Raw genomic sequence first — 19,582 nt, 5'->3', positions numbered from 1 at the left:
CAATATTATTGTAATATTATACATTTTCCCACCTAAAGTAAACACTAGTTTTTTTCATGTGTGATTTAATATACTAATAGCTTTGGCGAGAGCCATAAGAATAGTTATAAAATCGTTGGTAATTAGAAAATGATAGTAATATGCGTGAAATATTTTGCAAATATCAGGTTTTTTTTTCTTACTGGTATGCCATATACAGATAACAAAATATTTCTGCTACTGAGGATGTTAAATCGCACAATTCATTTTACGAGGCCTTCATGTTCGCCAACATACCGGAAGTAAACAATTGATTTAATGTTATCAACATGGACGTTTTTGACAGTGACTCAAACATGCCTATATGACAAAAAAATTGACAAATCATTCTATGGTCTCTGAATTGTGACAGTAGAGGCACAATCCAATCAAATGTTTGTAATTCTAGGTCCCATTTTGTGACGAAGGGTGGTGTAATTGCTGTATTTATTCCATGAATCAACTTTATTACCTTATTATGATATGAATTGAATTGTTATCTAACACTCTTAGGCAAAAAATAATAACCATTTGTGAGGTATGCGACTACGTTGGTAAAATTGTCAATTTATGAGGTATGTGTGAAGGAAACATTCAGCTGATTTTTGTTTACTATTGGACTCATTTAATGCAATTTAGACTTTTTATTTTCAGATATGTATTCATTTGAAGGGGACTTTCGGCGTAAACCGCAACAAAACTTATCCGGGGCTAGTGCTCAGCGCAAAACCAACCGAGATGCTCTCATTCTTCAGACTCAACAACAAAGACAAAAACGAGAGGTACGTTTACGATTATTATTCTAGTAAGTACGCTACGGACAAACCTGTTTTATATCAGCCATAGGTATATCTAGCTCAAAAATCAAAATTTAATACATGATATTGTCCTGTCCAAAAATTGTTTACTTATATTTTTTTCCTTCCTTAATGACTGAAATATGTATAACACAGCGGTTCTCAAACTTTTTTGGTGATGGAACCCTTTTGGCAAGCAAAATATTTGACGGAGCAGATATACTTATAGAAGATAGCTAGTTTTTATCTCATTATTATAAGTATTTTCGCGGATCCCCAACAGAGGCTTTGCGGAACCCTAGGGTTCCGCGGAACACACTTTGAGAATGGCTGGTATAACATATTAGATCACAAAATTTAAAGATAGATATGATTGTTTAAGGAGCACAGAAAACGCCTCAATAGCACCATTAAAATCCAAGCATATGTGAGAAGTTACCTGACCAGGAAACACTGCAAGCAGAGCGAGCGGGAGGAGTTTGACAACATATTCCCCAAAGTTAATGCCGATGATATTGATCTGTTGTGTGCACTTGTCGTAAAAATTCTGTTCTTTTACGATGGAAAAGTGGATTCCTCTAGACTGGTATGTATTTAAATTTAAATAGTATAGTTTGTTTACTGTTGTAAACAATTTTTTCTTAATTGTTTCTGAATACTGAGTCCAAGCATATTGTAAAACATTTTTTATCTGGAGTAGCATAGTGTTTAGTTCTTGTGAAAAGACTGATAGGAAGCATAATAAATTGTCCTTTACTCATACAATAGTACACAAAGTAAAGTATAGTAAAGTATTTATTAATTGTAAAGTTGGTATACTTTTGAAATATTGGTGACAATGCAATATACCTATGTGTAGAAAGTAAGTGATAGAAAAAATGCAACCTCATTGAGTTTGTGTTTGTTAGAATTGTTCACTGAGTCGTAAATGCTTGTTTAAAGAAAAATACAGTTTTAAGTTTAATGGCTGTATTCAAAATTTAATTTTTGTGTTAAATTAATTGTATTAAATGTTGTATTAAATTTAATTTTTTTAGGCTGTAAGAGAATTAGCATGATAACTAATGAGAGCAGGAAACCTGGCCTAGAAAATATGTTTAAAAGGTTGTGAAACTGCAATATTTGAATGCCAAAAGTACTGATTATTTAAATGATTACAGGTCTCAGTTTCCCAATTGTTGTTAAAACAATGGAGAAAAGTCTTTCAAAATGGAGGCTGTTATATTCAAATAAGAAGGTTACTTGTCCTACACCTGCGGCTGTTAAAAGATGGATCCGAGGTACGGTTAGGCTATGATATATCCGATTAATATTATTTTGATTAATCTGACTAGCAAGTATAACAGTCCTAAACATTCAAATTTAATGAAATATTCACAGTATACTTAGCAAATTTTGTGTAAGACAAAATCCTCAGGTGACAGCCAAATCTCACTAATTACTACCACAAGTTAATAGCCATAATGATCCATATTAATATATAAATAAGGTTGATTTTTGTTTAATATTTTTTTTTAGTAATTAGTGACTTTTGCTTGTTACCTGACGAAATATTGTATTACATGGCTAGAACAACCCCTTGCTTGCCTTGATTCTAAGGGCCACTTGCACCATCCCAATAACCCGGGTTAACCGGTTAAACCTGGAGTTACCATGGTTACCAGTACATTTTGACATGGGTTAATGGTTTAACGGATTAACCCTGGGTTAGTGGGATGGTGCAAGTTGGCTTAAATGATTAAAATTCGGCAGCATTAATTAAGTTTTAATTAATTGGCTGTTTGCAGGTACCTTTAGCTGTGCCACTCAGAATGTTTGAAGTATTCACTTCTGTCAATTCAGCAGAAAATTCTATGAACTCTGACGAAGTATTGAGCAATGTTGCTGGAACATTTTTGTATTTAGTAAAAAGAGGTAAGTCAAATTTGTTTATATACTTTACATTCAGATGTCTGGGGCCCGTTTCTCAATAGCTTGTAACTTGTAATACAAGTGGATGTCACTTTTTGACAGCTTTTGTTAGAAAAGACTTCCACTTGTATTACAAGTTACAAGCTTTTGAGAAACCCGTTTCTCAGACCCCAGATCTTAAAATTGTCATGTACTATTGAAATAAATATACAAATTTTTGACTAGATATTGTAGAAAATTTTAAGTATGAAGTAGTTGGAAAGTTCGAATTGTTCTTGTTACTACCTAACACCACATCTTACATCTCCATATTTTCCATAGGCTAATAAACTGATCTATGAGACTGACGGGAGTAGCAGAAAACAACTGTAAACCTTTCTTTCATTGCTAACTACCACATAACATACACACAGCTGCAAAAGTGCGTACAAATAACAACACTTCTAATTGTATATTTTTGGATCTTATTACAAAAGGCACAAGGTCCACCGATGTACAGTTAACAGTGTCGGCGATGGTACCTAAGGAATTCCATTCATAAAGTAGGTACAGTAGGTATTCTTGCAGCTCACTACATGATATCCACAAAATTTTGCATATGTGTCTTCTTCAGGCTATTTCGCGGAGCTACGGGAGCTGTTATGCCGGAAGACGCCCCCGTTGTACGGGCCCTCTCCTAACCCGCCCACGCCTCTTTGCGGGGCCCTGCTGGACCTTATTCAGAGACCTCTCAATCTGACCACGCACGTTGACATCAGTGGATATGAGTAAGTAAATTAATAGACCTATCGCGAATGTATGACTTGTACTAATGAGTCGGAACTTACATACGAAAAATAATTTGATATTTTCTAGTTGCTTTTCGTTGAAGGAAAACATTGTGAGGAAATCGGACTAATCCAAATAAGTGCTAGTTTCCCCTCAGTGTCGCTTTCGTAAAAACTAGTGCCTAAAATGTCAATTCTTGGGATTAGTTGTAAGGCGGACCGCAGGCTCTCGTGCGCCGTGGCAAAATGCCGGAATAACGCAAGGATGAAGTCATTAACTCTTTTATTTACTGCATTCTGTCTTCTCAGTAACATGGTGATGTCAGAATTCGCATCAGCATTCCTCTGCAACCCATACCCGGAGCCGGTGGAGATGTACATAATCCCAGCGCTGTCCGTGGACAGCAGGAAGTTCCCATTCCTGTCCCTCGTGCAGTGTCTACGGGACGAGACCATATTCAACAAGAGGGTGCTTAATGATTCGTGGCTACTGCATTCTGTGCTTTCACTAGAACCTCCAGGGTTTGGTAAGATTTTTGTATGTAAACTGTGTTTCGCAAATTACATTTAAAGTTCCTAAAAAGTACCTAAGTACTGGACTGATTTTACTGCTGTAGCCTATGTGGAAAATAATCAACAATTGTCTACCTTTTTTTAATGCTAAATGCAGAATATTGTATAGGATATGCAGGATATAATCAATACAACTGGTCTGTGCCTTTAATTAACGATGGTACTGTAGCAAATATTTTAACCTAATGACCTTCTAATGTGTATATCAATACGAATACCGATGTAGCAAAAAAAATGGTCATACTAATTTGGTTATACTCTTTGATATACTATTTTCTCTTGCAGCGAACGAAATCCGCAATATAAACAACACAAGACTGCCAAACAATCCCATCGTCCTAGACTACCTTAAAATAATAGCCCAGCTCACCGTGAACGTGTGCAATAAACAAATAACTTACGAATACGAAGACTCCTTGTACAGCCAAGAGACTGCGGCGGACAAAGACGACGATAGCGACAGTGAGACAGAGCCTAACCCAACTTCTGTACGAGAGCAGATGTTGCTCACCCGTTGTATAGAAATCCTGAATGAGCCGGATAGATGCGTGATGGCTACGTGCTCGCAGATAACGGAGAGTGATCTGAGTGAGGACTTCTTGGATTGTTTGTCGAAGATCTGCCATAATTTGCTGCTGAGTCATAGGATGGCATTGCATAAATATAGGTGAGTTGCAATGAATTTTCATAGCAATCGTTCGAATTTCTTGGCAACATTGTATCTTCGCTTGCTTAGGTAGAACCCCAACTTCCCCATGTGAGCCTTGGTGGAGTTTGGTTGGTTGGAGTTGTGATGAGTTAACATTGCGTGATCCGTGGCTGAACGCCAGGGCAACGTGAGGAAGAAGAAGAACATTTCAACCATTCGAAATTCTTGGGTATATCGTAGCTGCGCTTGCTTTTAGTTTGCCAAGCGGACCCTGAGCTCCAAGCGAGAGTGTAATATGCCGGGTATGTGTAGCCACTGTCATACTCTGAAGGCAAACTAGCTATATATTATGCTTACAATAGTATTTGAATGTTACTCCTATTATAGTCATGTTTTTGCTTTCAAATAACATTCAACATATTTCAATTAGAGTACACTACCTACTGGCCCTTCTTTGGTAAAATCATGAATGCCTTAAGCAAAGTTGAAGTGGCCAACTCTTAGAGGGTGGTAAATATTAGTATAACTTACCTAATCCGGCATTATAACATTTCTAGCGGGTATCAAATGGAATCAAGAGAGGTATTAACGATTTTCTTAATTTCTAGATTACTATACACCCTCGCTTTCAAGCCCATATTCCTGCGAGGCCTATGGCACTGGCTGAGCCACATGAGCCACGAGTCGTCGTTCGGCGGGTCGGCCACGCCGCTGCTGTCCGCGCTGTCCCGCGGCATGGGCGCCGACTCCAGCGTGCTCGGCGTGCACCGCCTGCTGGCGCCGCTCGCTGTCTTCTGCGCGCTGTTCTCGTTGCTCATCGGCACGCTGCACGACACAGAGTTCTGCAGGGACGTGGACGATGATGATAGCATGAGCTGCGACTCCATATTTAATAACGGTTAGTGTACTAAGCTAGCTTCAGTACTTTTTATGAGACTGAGTGAAGTAGCAAGATAAATAAGAAGAACGTCTCCGAGAAAATACGATGGGAAAGGTGTAATTCACTACATACTGTTGAATATGAACGGCTCTACACGGTGTCGCTTTCAGTATGAATCAAACTAAGATCGATATTGTAGGCCCTTAAGAGCGGCCAATTTGCTTAAAACTAGTCTGATGGTTAACAATGTATTGGAGCTTTTCGATATGTTCTCTGAATCCATTATTTTCTTTGAATGAACTTACAAGGGGGCAAATTGGTCATCATTGGCCTTCGTTTGATCCATAATGAACACGACACCATGTAATCCAAGTAATATTTTTTTGCCACCACTGACTTTCCATTCCTTTTGCAGACATTAGCGTATCTCACTTACCCACCGGCGGTGGCGGCCGTGTCCATGCCTTTGAGTTCTCAGAGCTCGGCGGCTTATGCCGGACGCTCCGGCAAGTCTGTCTCGGGCTGGTGGAACTGGCCTATCCGGAATCCCGGCCGGCGGTCAACACACAGTACCGGGATGCGGTCGGAGCGCCTATAGAACTGGCAGGCAGCCAGACGCCTGCCTGGTCACATTTATTCAAGGTAAGACTTGATAGTAAATGTTTCACATGTGAGGCAGTGTAGCCACGCCTTCGAGTTATCTAGCTGCGGTGTTTGTGTCGGACGCTCCGGCAAGTCTGTTTCGGGCTGGTGGAACTGGCCTATTTGAAGTCCCGGCCGGTTGTGTGCACCCAGTGCCGGAATCGGTCGAAGCGCCTATAGATCTGACCGACAGTCACGCGGCTGCGTGGTCACACCTATATAAGGTTAGAATTAATATGGAATAGAAGAGGTAAGCCATCGAGTTATTTGAGTTCGGTGACTTGTGCCGGTCTGTCCCGCGGATGTGATTGTACTTGTTTAAGGCCAGAAGTGAAAATTTGGTGGCTTCATGAGGGGAAGTAGCAGGTGTGCAATGCCTCCGCCTGGGAAAACGGATTGCCATATTTATTACTTTAGGTATAAGTAAAAATCATGGATTGAGTTTTCTTCGAATTCCTTGAAAATACTTTTGAAGTACTGTATGTACGAGTACATTCGTCAAGTGACAAGAAAAAGTCACTAACTACTAAAAAAAAATTTAAACAAAAGACCTTCTTCTAGTACTAATATGGTTCACTATGGCAATGAACTTGTGATGGTACTAAGTGACTTTTGCTTGTCACCCGACGATATATACCTGTTCGAGACAATGTAGGTACATATTAGCAATTTGCCATTTTGTAACTACTACTATTTGATTGGCAAGCTCGATTTTCCCAACCTCTATATCATCATACTGTATGGCTTCAGGTATGCACGCACCTCCTGCGCGCGCTATACGTGCGCGACTCGCGGCTGTGCTTCATGGCGGCGGGCTCGTGGCCGGTGCGGGGCTGCGTGCCCGAGGGCGCGGCCGCGGTGCTGGTGGTGGCGGGCACGCACGTGCGGCCCAACCCGCGCCAGCTGCGCCGCCCGCAGCATCTGCACCACGCCAGGGACCAGGGTCAGTACTCCGAGGGAGAGAGACAGACGAGTGTAGTGACGTGGCCGGTGCGGGGCTGCGTGCCCGAGGGCGCGGCCGCGGTGCTGGTGGTGGCGGGCACGCACGTGCGGCCCAACCCGCGCCAGCTGCGCCGCCCGCAGCATCTGCACCACGCCAGGGACCAGGGTCAGTACTCCGAGGGAGAGAGACAGACGAGTGTAGTGACGTGGCCGGTGCGGGGCTGCGTGCCCGAGGGCGCGGCCGCGGTGCTGGTGGTGGCGGGCACGCACGTGCGGCCCAACCCGCGCCAGCTGCGCCGCCCGCAGCATCTGCACCACGCCAGGGACCAGGGTCAGTACTCCGAGGGAGAGAGACAGACGAGTGTAGTGACGTGGCCGGTGCGGGGCTGCGTGCCCGAGGGCGCGGCCGCGGTGCTGGTGGTGGCGGGCACGCACGTGCGGCCCAACCCGCGCCAGCTGCGCCGCCCGCAGCATCTGCACCACGCCAGGGACCAGGGTCAGTACTCCGAGGGAGAGAGACAGACGAGTGTAGTGACGTGGCCGGTGCGGGGCTGCGTGCCCGAGGGCGCGGCCGCGGTGCTGGTGGTGGCGGGCACGCACGTGCGGCCCAACCCGCGCCAGCTGCGCCGCCCGCAGCATCTGCACCACGCCAGGGACCAGGGTCAGTACTCCGAGGGAGAGAGACAGACGAGTTTAGGATAAGATAAATTCAGAGTTGCTTTGTTAGCGTAAAAAGTTCAATACCACATAAGTACGTATACTGTTGGAGCAGAAAGGTTTTTGAGTAGCAAGAAAAGAGCGTATTGCCAACTTAAAGGCCAGCAACGCGCTTGCAACCCTTTTGGTGTTGCAGGTGTCTATGGGCGGCGGTAATCGCATACCATCAGGTGATCCGTCTGCTCGTTCGCCTCCTGTATCATAAAAAAACCCGAACTAGAAAATTAAGCCAAGCCCCCAACAAGGTAGACGACCAGTTCGTATGTCGTGGAAATCATTAGATGAGGTCATGTCACCTGCGGACGTCTTTAGATTTTCAGTTTACATTTACATGGAACCTTATATGGCTATCCCTAAAAACGCCAAAATTATCGTGTTTCTTGTTTGAGATTTTTCTTAATTTTTAACTAATTTATGGCGATGTGGGCCGAGCCCGATGTATGAAATAAATATGACGATGTCACTAGTTCGGAACTTAACCTATGATGGCATTGATTTATCTATTTGCATGCAATACGCATTTGAGTCTAATATTTCCATTATCTTGCAGACGAGGGACCGCCGCTAACAATCAAAGAGCTCCGAACAGTCACTATTCTAAGAGAAATCCCGTTCGTTGTTCCGTTTTCCACGAGAGTCCTTATTTTCCAAGGATTACTTGTTAGGTGAGTTTACATACATAATTTTTCTTTGCGCTTGTATGAAATAAAAAAATGCAACTACTGTTATTTATTAATTATGTTTAAATTTGTCTGTAATGTTATAATTATATTCCTATTTCTTTACTTTTTTATTCCAGAGAAAAGCACGACCACTGGTATGAAATGTCAAACTTCAACGAGGGACCTTCAATAAACATTAGCGTACGACGGACGCATCTATATGAAGATGCTTTTGACAAACTCAGTCCTGACAATGGTAAGCTAACAAATCAGTATTAGAAGCGTTTACTTTACCTCTTTTTTTAAAACATTTTGTTAATTATTGATTTTGGCCATTTGTATTCAAGGTTCGCCAGCTCATGCCATAATATATAAATCTTCTTTTTAGGGTTCTGTATCCGTACTCAAAGGGTAAAAACGGGACCCTATTACTATGACCACTGACCGTCCGTCTGTCTATCTGTCTGTCACCAGGCTCTGTATCTCATGAACTGTGATAGCCAGACAGTTGAAATTTTCATAGATGTATTTCTGTTGCTGCTACAACAACAAATACTAAAAAGTACGGAACCCTCGGTGGGCGAGTCTGACTAGCACTTGTCCGGTTTTTATTTCTGCTAAAAATATCTACAGGTGTTTTATTACACTTAATTCTGATTAGTTTTATTATGTTGGGCAGAGTGCAGAGTATGAAACCACATGTAGAAAAGTCGACTTTGATCGGGTGTTATTTACATTACTAATTAATACACTTGAGAAACGTTACAAATAGTTACGCGTTTAGAATAATAATGAAATTAATGACGTAGCAATACACGTTGTACCTACAATCATTTAAATTTTAAACTTACGATAATATATTGTAAGGGATGATAATAAATTGTAAGGGATAAATAAAGCTAAAAATGAAAATAAAATACGATATTCCGTAAAATAAGTACTCATATATAATTTATGTAAAGGTATATTTTACTCCGTAATTGGTATGAACATAAATTTGTTTCATAATTAAAATAACACATAAATTACAGACATAAAACTAACCTCCGTAATTTGTTTTAATTAAAACTGAAAATTTTTGAAAGTGAAGCCAGACGTCATTATATTTCTAGGGTTTTCTGTTGTTTCGTGTTGTATGTTTTAACTTGACATTGATTGTTTTGTCTCGTCGATATTAAGCATCTAGTTATATTATATTTAGTGGTTTAATCCTATTCATCAATTGCGCTATAGCTCGAGTAATATCTCGACATGATCACGACTCGGCGGACTCCGTAAACATAAAACATAAACATAATTTATTAAAAAAACACGTATTTCATGGTTACATTAATAAAAAACAAAACTTAAAAATAGTTACAGTTTGCATGTGCCTGAACTAGGATTCCCTGTGTTTCAGGCGTGAAATATGGCAAACATTGTTCAAGCAAATTAATTTTCACTTACAAAAAACACATTATAATTTAGCAACTTAATAGTATATACAATACAATACAATACAATACTCTTTATTGCACACCTCACATACACGTAGTTTACAATAAATGGACAATAACATAAACAAAGACAGTAGAGGTAACAACAGGCGGTCTTATCGCTTAAGAGCGATCTCTTCCAGACAACCTTTGGGTATCGGAGACATAAGAATTAGAATATACGGTAGGTGGCGCAAAGAAAAAAATATGAAAAGTCCAATTGAATATAACTTAACAACACAAAATATTACTAAAGATAAACATACTTAAATACGTATAACCATAAACATACAAAGACATACATAAAAAGTATATATTAAATAAAGAAACAACAGTGTCAATATTATAAAAATGGAAAACTAAGGTAGGGAAAGGTAGTATTCCTTAAGGTTTGATTTGAAGGAGGTAATAGATTGAGAACGTCTTAACTCGACAGGGAGGGAGTTCCATAGTCGAATGGCCCGAAAAGTAAATGAGCAATTATAGAATTTGGAAGAGGAAGATGGCACAGATAGGAGCAAATTTTGAGAGGATCTAAGAGAATTTACATAAGGGAAACGTTCCTTGAGATAGCGGGGAGTTGCAGGATTAAAAAGTATAGAATAAAGAAAAGAAAGTATGTGAGAGTTACGACGATGACGGATAGGGAGCCACTTGAGTTGGGATCGGAAACTGGAAATATGGTCATATTTGCGTAACCCGAATATGAACCGTATGCAGACATTTTGAATGCGCTCAAGTTTATTGAGTTGCTCCTCAGTAAGGTCGAGATAGGAGATATCAGCATAATCAAGAATGGGGAGAAGTAACGTTTGAGCAAGCGCAATTTTCCGCGACCTCCAATTTTAGCGCGAATAAATTTGGAGGTCGTCGGCATAGAGGTGATAATAAGAAGAGAGATTAAGAGTGATGGAATTGATAAATATAGAAAATAATAGGGGAGACAGCACACCGCCTTGTGGAACACCAGCCAGCGTGCTGCACCAAGAAGAGTAAGAAGAATCAATCTGTATTCTTTGCCGACGACCAACTAAATAGCTACGAAACCAGTCAATCGCTGTAGCAGACATGTTAAGAGAGCGTAAGAAAGCGAGCATAATGTCAAAGTCAACCGTATTAAAAGCATTGCTAAAATCCAAGAGAGTAAGAACGGTAAGCTTCTTATCGTTCATACCCAATCGGATGTCATCTGTGATTTTAACAAGTGCCGTAGTAGTGCTGTGGCCAGGACGGAAACCAGATTGAAACGGGTTTAGTAGGTCGTTTCTGTTCAGAAAGGAATTTAGTTGCTTATGTACTAGCCGTTCCAGGACTTTGGATAGGAAAGGTAGAATGGAGATAGGACGATAATCGGAATAAGAAGTGGGATTGGATTTTTTTGGTAAGGGAATAATATTGGCCTCCTTCCACAGACTTGGAAAGGTGCTGGATGAGATGGAATAATTTAAAATACTGGTGAGAATAGGAACAAATAAATCTATATATTTATTTATCGTGATAATTATCCTATTTATCGTGTTAGAAATCCAGTCATATTGCTTATAATCATTTTACAACTATTAGTACTATTAGTAGATTCTCTGTGTCTTCGTACGTCATATTTTGAAGGGCTTTTCGGAGCGTTTCCTTACACTTTTTGTAGCTGAGTGTATATAAATTTAAATTTTCGTTGAGCCTGTTATATAGAAAAGGACCCAGAGCAATGAAAAATCTCATAACAGCGCGGTATTGTTACAGAGCCGGATATGAAGTTGAAGCTGCGCGTGCAGCTCATCAACCAGGCCGGTGCCGAGGAGGCGGGCGTCGATGGAGGCGGGCTGTTTAGGGAGTTCCTTTCAGAGCTACTCAAGTAAGTGACATGAACATGCCTTATATCACTATCACCAAAGACATATGTAACTTCGTATAAGATGAATAAAGTCTAAGGAAAAAACGTGCCTCAGAAACCAAGAAATAGTCATTCTTGCATAGATGGCGCACACACCTTTGGCCTATGCTCGGCTAGATGGCGTGACGACACAGTTTCATATTTCACAATTTTAACATATAGATATCAGTGAATGAGCATGGGTCAAAACAATTAAAAATAATAAAATCATTTATCCATATAATTTTTTTTGATAATTTTATACGTGTTTATTTTGAGTTTTAGTCGTGTGTCGATAGATGGCAGTAAATTTACAGTGACTACAAAATTTACTATGACAGGACCCCTCTCTACTATCTATTCTCTTTGCTATCACTATCCATACTAATATCACGGACTAGCCTATAAGGACTAGCAATCGCGATATTGGGTAGCGTGACTTTATATTTAGTTCCCAAAAGTAAAGCAGATGTCTCTAGTAGTGTCAAATGTTGCAATAAGTGTGATTCTGTATTAATGTCATCTGACGGGTTTGAATGACAACTATCGTCATGCTCTCGTCTTGCCTCAATTTAATTATATTATTTTGTTTCAGATCGGCTTTCGACCCCAATAGAGGCTTGTTCAGGTTGACCAAAGACAACATGCTGTATCCCAATCCCGGGGTACATTTACTATATGACGACTTCCCTATGCATTACTATTTCGTTGGCCGAATGCTTGGAAAGGTAAGGGTTATGAATATAATAATGATAGCATTATCATTTAATGATCGGAGATAATACTGTTACTAGCTTGATGTCGTGTAGCTTTTTATGATATCTGTTATAATAGCTCTGTTTATAGTTACGCCTAGGATGCTACGGAAATCCGTACGATTAATACAGAAGTTAGGCTATAGAGCTTTTCATTCCTATCAATTAGTATTTTACCACAAGTTTAATTTCAGGCGTTATACGAGAACCTACTAGTGGAACTGCCGTTAGCGGAATTCTTCCTCGGGAAGCTGTGCTCCTCCCGCGAGCCGGACGTGCACGCGCTGGCCTCTCTAGACCCGGCGCTGTACCGCGGCCTGCTCATGCTAAAGTCACATCGGCGGCAGGACGTGCCTGACTTGGGGCTCGACTTCACGATAGTCAGCGACGAGCTGGGAGAACAGCGGGTGAGCCAACACCTAGTCTTGTAGTACAACTGCAGCAGGTACTCTGTATTCCTTGGGAAGCTGTGCTCCTCTCGCGAGCCGGACGTGCACGCGCTGGCCTCTCTAGACCCGGCGCTGTACCGCGGCCTGCTTATGTTAAAGTCACATCGGCGGCAGGACGTGTCTGACTTGGGGCTCGACTTCACGATAGTGAGCGACGAGCTAGGGGAACAGCGGGTGAGCAAATACCTAGTCTTGTAGTACAACTGCACAAGGTACTCTGTATTCCTCGGGAAGCTGTGCTCCTCCCGCGAGCCGGACGTGCACGCGCTGGCCTCTCTAGACCCGGCGCTGTACCGTGGCCTGCTTATGTTAAAGTCACATCGGCGGCAGGACGTGCCTGACTTGGGGCTCGACTTCACGATAGTGAGCGACGAGTTAGGAGAACAGCGGGTAAGCAAAATAAGATCTTATGGCCCAGTGGAAAAGGTACACCCAGCCACAAAATTACTTGGTCATTAGGGTTCCGTACCCAAAGGGTAAAACGGGACCCTATTACTAAGACTTCGCTGTCCGTCCGTCTGTCCGTCTGTCTGTCACCAGGCTGTATCTCACGAACCGTGATAGCTAGACAGTTGAAATTTTCACAGATGATGTATTTCTGTTGCCGCTATAACAACAAATACTAAAAACAGAATAAAATAAAGATTTAAATGGGGCGCCCATACAACAAACGTGATTTTTGACCAAAGTTAAGCAACGTCGGGAGTGGTCAGTACTTGGATGGGTGACCGTTTTTCTATTGCTTTTTTTTTGTTTTTTTTTTTGCATTATGGTACGGAACCCTTCGTGCGCGAGTCCGACTCGCACTTGCCCGGTTTTTTTGTGATAGCGAGTGAGCGAGCTGCAAAATTATGAATGTGGTCATCATCATCACTTCGATCATCTGTAGATTACGAGTGCAGCGCGACAGTATCTCGCGCGCGAGATACTGTCATGGCGCATTCATGCTTAGCCCACTGGTGATGTTTAAAAAATACTTCTCGTATATTTTATTTTTAGACAGCCAAAAGGGAATTATGAACTTGATTAAAATATTGTTAATTTTGTTACAGATAGAAGAATTAAAACCAGGCGGATCTAACATTCCAGTTACTTCTGAAAATAGGATAGAATACATTCATTTAGTAGCCGATTACAAATTAAACAGGTAAACCGCTACAATATTCGTGAATACTATTTACTCCATCCTTTATATTTATTGCATTTTAATAAATCCTTTTTATACCAGTTACCTTTGTAACTTGGGTGAATCAACTTTTAGAACACTGATTTCGTGTCCCTAGACTGCCTAGAAAAAAAAATCGATTTTTAAAAAACCATGTTGATTTTTTACTTTTTTTGTTTACAGGGTCATTATTAGATACATAATTATTGAATTAACACATTAAAAATAACAACTCGATCAGATAAAAGTTACATTTTGTACGGTAACGCAGCAGAAAAAAGTTTTCCTCTATAGAAAAATCAGGGACACACATTTTTGTATGGGAGAATCTTTTTTTCCGCTGCGTTACCGTACACAATGTAACTTTTATCTGATCACATTGTAGTTTTTTATGTGTTAATTCAATACTTATGGATCTAATAATGCCCCTGTAAACAAAAAAGTAAAAAAATGTACATGGTTTTTGAAAAATCGATTTTTCTTTGCTAGGCAGTCTAGGGACACGAAATCAGTGTTCTAAAAATTGATTCACCCACTTACGAATATTGTTTCTTATTCGTAGGCAAATAAGGTCGCAGTGCAACGCGTTCAAACGCGGTCTGACATCAGTGGTAAACGCGGAGTGGCTTCGAATGTTCTCATGCCGAGAACTGCAGCTGCTCATATCGGGCGCGGAGGTGCCGATAGACCTGGACGATCTGAGGGCGCACACGCAATATGCTGGTGAGATGTCGCTCTTATTGTCAGGGTTATAAGGTTGTAGTTCAATAAGCATTGAGTGAAGTAGTGAATACGGGTGGTTCTAAATCTTCTCCTCAAAAAAAAATACGCAAATTAATACAATAAGCTATACAAAAGTCGGCGGGTGTCTTTTCTCTGTAAGATACGTGTTCGGAATAGGGAATGAAATAACCGGCCAAACTTCATGACTGGTTTCGGATACGGTTATGCCCGAGAAATAACCGAATATCGGTTATTATCGTTTACGGTTATTTTCGACAAAAAACACACAAAATACAGTAAAAGTAAAATATGACCTTGGACGTAATACAATATTCAATAAAAATATTTCACAAATGAGTAAATGTGGTATATTTTCATTATTAAAGTACAGCCAAAAAAGGCAGGGTTGTGTAGTCATTAGATGATAAAAACATAGAATTTAAGCCATAAATAATTAACCGAAAATAACCTTAACCGGTTTCCAATAAACAGTTATGAAATTTTGTCAAAATAATCGGTTATAACCGATTTTTTCGGTTACGGTTATAACCGATTTGCATTCCCTAGTTCGGAACATGTTGGAAGATGTTGATGTCCGCCGCGAGTAAGAGCCCTATATTTCATATGAGACTAAATGAGTTGATTGTTGTTGGCAGGCGGTTTCTCCGCGACGCACCCGACTGTGCAGTGGTTCTGGAAGGTGGTGGAAAACTTCGCGGACGCGCAGCGTCGGCAGCTACTCAAGTTCGTCACCAGCTGCTCGAGGCCACCGCTATTGGGTTTCAAGGTTGGTCTAAAATCGACGACATGCGAGAAGCGCTAAGCTACTTTTATCTTCGCTGGAGAATGTTACTTTTGATCGGCAGTTTGATCACTGGACTGTGAACTATCAGAATATGTGAACTTATTCTACTCACACGGTATCTGCATCCACACGTACGGTCACGATAAAAGTATTACTGTGAGTACCTTTAGAGTTCAACCTAATTTGATAGTTAAATACTTATCGTTGTTCGTTGTTGTTTGTCATTGTTATGAAATGTCCAGAATACAGTAAACTCTGAAGTCCTTGACTGAAAGTAGGTACCTACTCGAGATAATAGTTGATCCTTAATTCCCTAATAGCCGCTTACTTGCCATCGGTCGGACAGTTATTTGAATTTGCAAGCTAGTCAACTCAAGCCAAGCTCCTTAATCCCCTCACGACATATCGTGGTCGAAATAACAATTAAAATTTATTTCTAAGTTGGAACCCCCAAGGTTGATTTTAGCTGGCAAGACCTCTAGTACTTCAGGGATTAAAAATCCATTTTGCTACAACTACAAGTATGACGTTGACTATATGCTGAAACTAGCGACCCACTCCGGCTTCACACGGGTTAACAAATTATACACCTAAACCTTTGTCAAGAATCACTCTACTAATAGGTGAAAACCGAATGAAAATCCGTTCAGTAGTTTTTGAGTTTATCGCTAACATACAAACAGACAGACGCGGCAGGGGACTTTGTTTTAAAGGTGTAGTGATTATAATATTCGTTTACAGGACCTCCAGCCCCCGTTCTGCATCCAGTCAGCGGGCGCGTCCGACCGTCTGCCGTCGTCCTCGACCTGTATGAACCTGCTCAAGCTGCCAGAGTTCCACTCCGAGCAGCAGCTGCACGAGAAGCTGCTCTACGCTATCCAAGCCGGCGCCGGCTTCGAGCTCAGCTAAAGTGAGTTACAATAACACCTATACCTCCATGTCCGTTCTGAATACATCACATTCTTTTTGGAAATATTGAATACATCCCAGCTTTTCTGCTCATTTAACTTCAACTTCCACCGTCATGATATCGCAAAGGCTACCTAAACCTTCCATTGACATGAAATCGTGTCACGCAATTTTAGGAGTTCGAGTTTTTGCACTATTTTATTAGAATTGATATAAACCGCAATGGGGTTGGTCGGTCGAAATATTTAGCAGATGGCGCCAGCATAGCATGCCATGTCAATCCTTAGAATTGTGTCAAAAAAAATTAAATGTAATTTTAGGCCCTGGATGCCAGCCCTATAAGCTAAATCAAATAGAAAAACGGGCAAGCTATGATGGCGCGATCTATGCAAACCTTTAACAGTTGCCAACCCCATTAACGAATATACCTTGGGCATGTATTACAAACAGAAGTTTCTTTAGAATTAATTTTATTAGAAAGTGACCTCAACTTTTTTTTATAAGTAAGAAGCTTTCACAAAAGGAGCCTAATGGTATAAAATTTTACTAACACGCATTTCAACTTCTACTCATTAAAGCCGAAAAAAGCGATTCTTTATCTTATATAAATCTAGTCTACCTACCTACTTGCCATAAGTACTATACTTTTAAACCGCGACCTTAATGCGATGTTGGATTGAATAAACTTTTGAAGTTTATTTCTGTTAATTCAAAGTTACGAACGTTACAACGGAGATTTATTTAAAATGTATGAAAATGTATCGAACTGCTTTTCCCGTCAATGTAAGTTATTTATTATTTAGTTACTAATTTATGCAATGGTAAACAGACTACTTACAGAGAGATTCACCTAAGCTGTTCAGTGTACAATTAACTAAAAAACATTATATAAGTGACCTACTGTCGTAAGATAATTTTATCGTATTTGAATATTATCATATATAGTTTTGATGTGACTCGTGCGATTCTTTCAGCTTCGGTAGATTGATCAGTATTTCCATAACATAACTTTCTATTTAGTAAAAAGTACTTAAAACATATTTTTCTTTTCAGGTCGGAGAACAATGTTGTATGCGTGCAAATAACTTAAATAATTATTTTGAAAGATTTTTCATGAATAGTACATCTAAATGTGATAATATTATATCTAATGACTTTCAGTGTCTTATTGTGTAAATAGTAAAATGTTACCCGATCCACTCACTCACTTTATTTTAAGATCATGCATATAATCTTACGATTGCAGTATGTTTACTTTTTATGTTCCTATTTTATTTATAATAAAATAGCTTGACTTATTTAAAATATTTGGCATCATCACACGAAGAAGCGGGTTTACTTATATTAGTCTGGTTCTCGAAAAAAGGGACTATAAAACGACTGGTCCTAACGCTATTATTTGTGATGCTCCAGTACAAATTCGTTGAGGCTTAACGCATATCGCATTATGGTCCCTTTTGGCTAGCAACGACTCATTAGACTATCGTTTTATGTGACACTACTACTACGTGTAAATATAATGGCAAAGCGCCCTGCTTGTGTAATTAGCTAGTCCGGATTGATACTGTTTTATTTGACGTGTAAAAGGAAGTGAATTATTATTAAATTTCGAATGCAATTGTACATAGTCATAACGGCTGTATAGTTGAGGCAAAATTCTTGCACGTCAAAAAATATCGAGGCAATATGAATACGATCATATATTTTCTGATGCGAAACTCTGCGTATCAAAAACAAGACAAATCTTCTAAAATCATGTTATAACTGGATGCTGATACACAATAACGTGTCAACCCACATTAATTTTTCAATAAGATGTCAACTCGAAAAATTGACGCATAATGTTGACATTTTATTGCAAAATGGATGTGGGATGACTCATTTTTGCTAAACACCATCCAACTGTTGGTTTGTAGTTTTGTGTTCAATGCGGTGGGTAAAATTGCTTGACTCTCCGTGAATATATAGTATTGATGACGAAAGATACGCAATTTGTTTCTTAAACTGTACCTTTAAAAGGTCAGCAACTAGGAAGACAGTACGCTTGCTAAGTTACTGACTATCGTGGTCAAAAATAACTCGGTAAGTCATATTGACAGCAGAGTAATGATGATCTCAATCAAATTGAAAACTGCTAAAAATACTTTTTATTAGCTTTTTATATTGAGAAACAGGCTAAGAATCTTGGCTCGACTAAACGGCCGTTAATTAGTTCAATGGTTGGGTATAGATGCATAGATATATTTACCGTGTCGGTCTGGTACCTGTATATTATATCCGTGACAATTTGTGTCAAATTTGCGTTTTTATTTTAGATTATATATTTTAGTACCTATTTAATAAAGTTGTCGTACCCTTCACTCATGTCTTTTTTTACTCAAACCCATAGTCTAATAAAACATGGTCTTCTCTTCCCAGAGTGACACAAGCCTACGTCACAATAACATGGCCGCTATATATGTATAGCGCTGTCGCATGATGACGTAGGCTTGTGTCAGTCTGGTGACCTAGAAAAGACGGGAAGAGAGTACCAGGCGGAGTATATTATTATACCATGCCAAAACCTTAATTATATTTTACTTTTTTTTACAAATACGCATTGTTCCATAGAAAGCTCAATAAGGTGTCCCAACTGTTTACCTCGCCTACCCCAAATTAATTCCCAGAGTACTGCAAACCACATGACGGAAAAAACGGACTACACCACTGTATTTATCATTTTTTTTTAATTTAGTAGGTTCAGTATTTCTGTTAGCTTAACCGTAGCTTTCAAAAATTAAAATTAATTTCCCCGTAAAGGGCACGGCTGCTGTTGTTGATGTGATAGGAAATCTTTTGCGGTCAAAGGGTTAACAGCCCTCTCCACCAACGCCAAG

The 19,582-nt window shown here is 40.0% G+C and overlaps 1 protein-coding gene across 2 annotated transcripts; it reads left to right on the top strand.

Moving 5' to 3' along the window:
* Positions 1-382: 382 nt before the first annotated feature.
* Positions 383-19,066, top strand: LOC134680221 (ubiquitin-protein ligase E3C). 2 transcript variants are annotated; one of them, XM_063539309.1, is made up of 21 exons: positions 383-556; positions 673-800; positions 1,198-1,401; positions 1,976-2,095; positions 2,603-2,729; positions 3,340-3,493; positions 3,803-4,020; positions 4,352-4,733; positions 5,324-5,613; positions 6,011-6,237; positions 6,988-7,840; positions 8,447-8,561; positions 8,696-8,814; positions 11,771-11,882; positions 12,496-12,628; positions 12,850-13,062; positions 14,157-14,251; positions 14,832-14,992; positions 15,649-15,779; positions 16,539-16,707; positions 17,760-19,066. In XM_063539309.1, the coding sequence occupies exons 2-20, from the start codon at positions 675-677 to the stop codon at positions 16,704-16,706; spliced, it is 3,948 nt and encodes a 1,315-aa protein (XP_063395379.1). In that variant the 5' UTR covers positions 383-556; positions 673-674; the 3' UTR covers position 16,707; positions 17,760-19,066. The 2 variants fall into 2 exon arrangements, with proteins under 2 accessions (XP_063395379.1, XP_063395378.1); XM_063539308.1 differs by having other exon boundaries at positions 383-593.
* Positions 19,067-19,582: the final 516 nt, after the last annotated feature.

Source organism: Cydia fagiglandana, chromosome 3, assembly GCF_963556715.1.
Source record: "Cydia fagiglandana chromosome 3, ilCydFagi1.1, whole genome shotgun sequence".
NCBI classification, from domain to species: domain Eukaryota; kingdom Metazoa; phylum Arthropoda; class Insecta; order Lepidoptera; family Tortricidae; genus Cydia; species Cydia fagiglandana.
This window is presented reverse-complemented; position numbering and strand designations above follow the sequence as displayed.

What these genes read in the sequence shown, in the direction of transcription:
- LOC134680221 (XM_063539309.1), top strand. Translation starts at nt 675, where the DNA reads ATGTATTCATTTGAAGGGGACTTTCGGCGTAAACCGCAACAAAACTTA. An exon ending in TGTTAAAAGATGGATCCGAG is followed by an intron (nt 2,096 to 2,602) that starts GTACGGTTAGGC and finishes GGCTGTTTGCAG; the next exon opens with GTACCTTTAGCTGTGCCACT. An exon ending in CGACTCCATATTTAATAACG is followed by an intron (nt 5,614 to 6,010) that starts GTTAGTGTACTA and finishes TTCCTTTTGCAG; the next exon opens with ACATTAGCGTATCTCACTTA.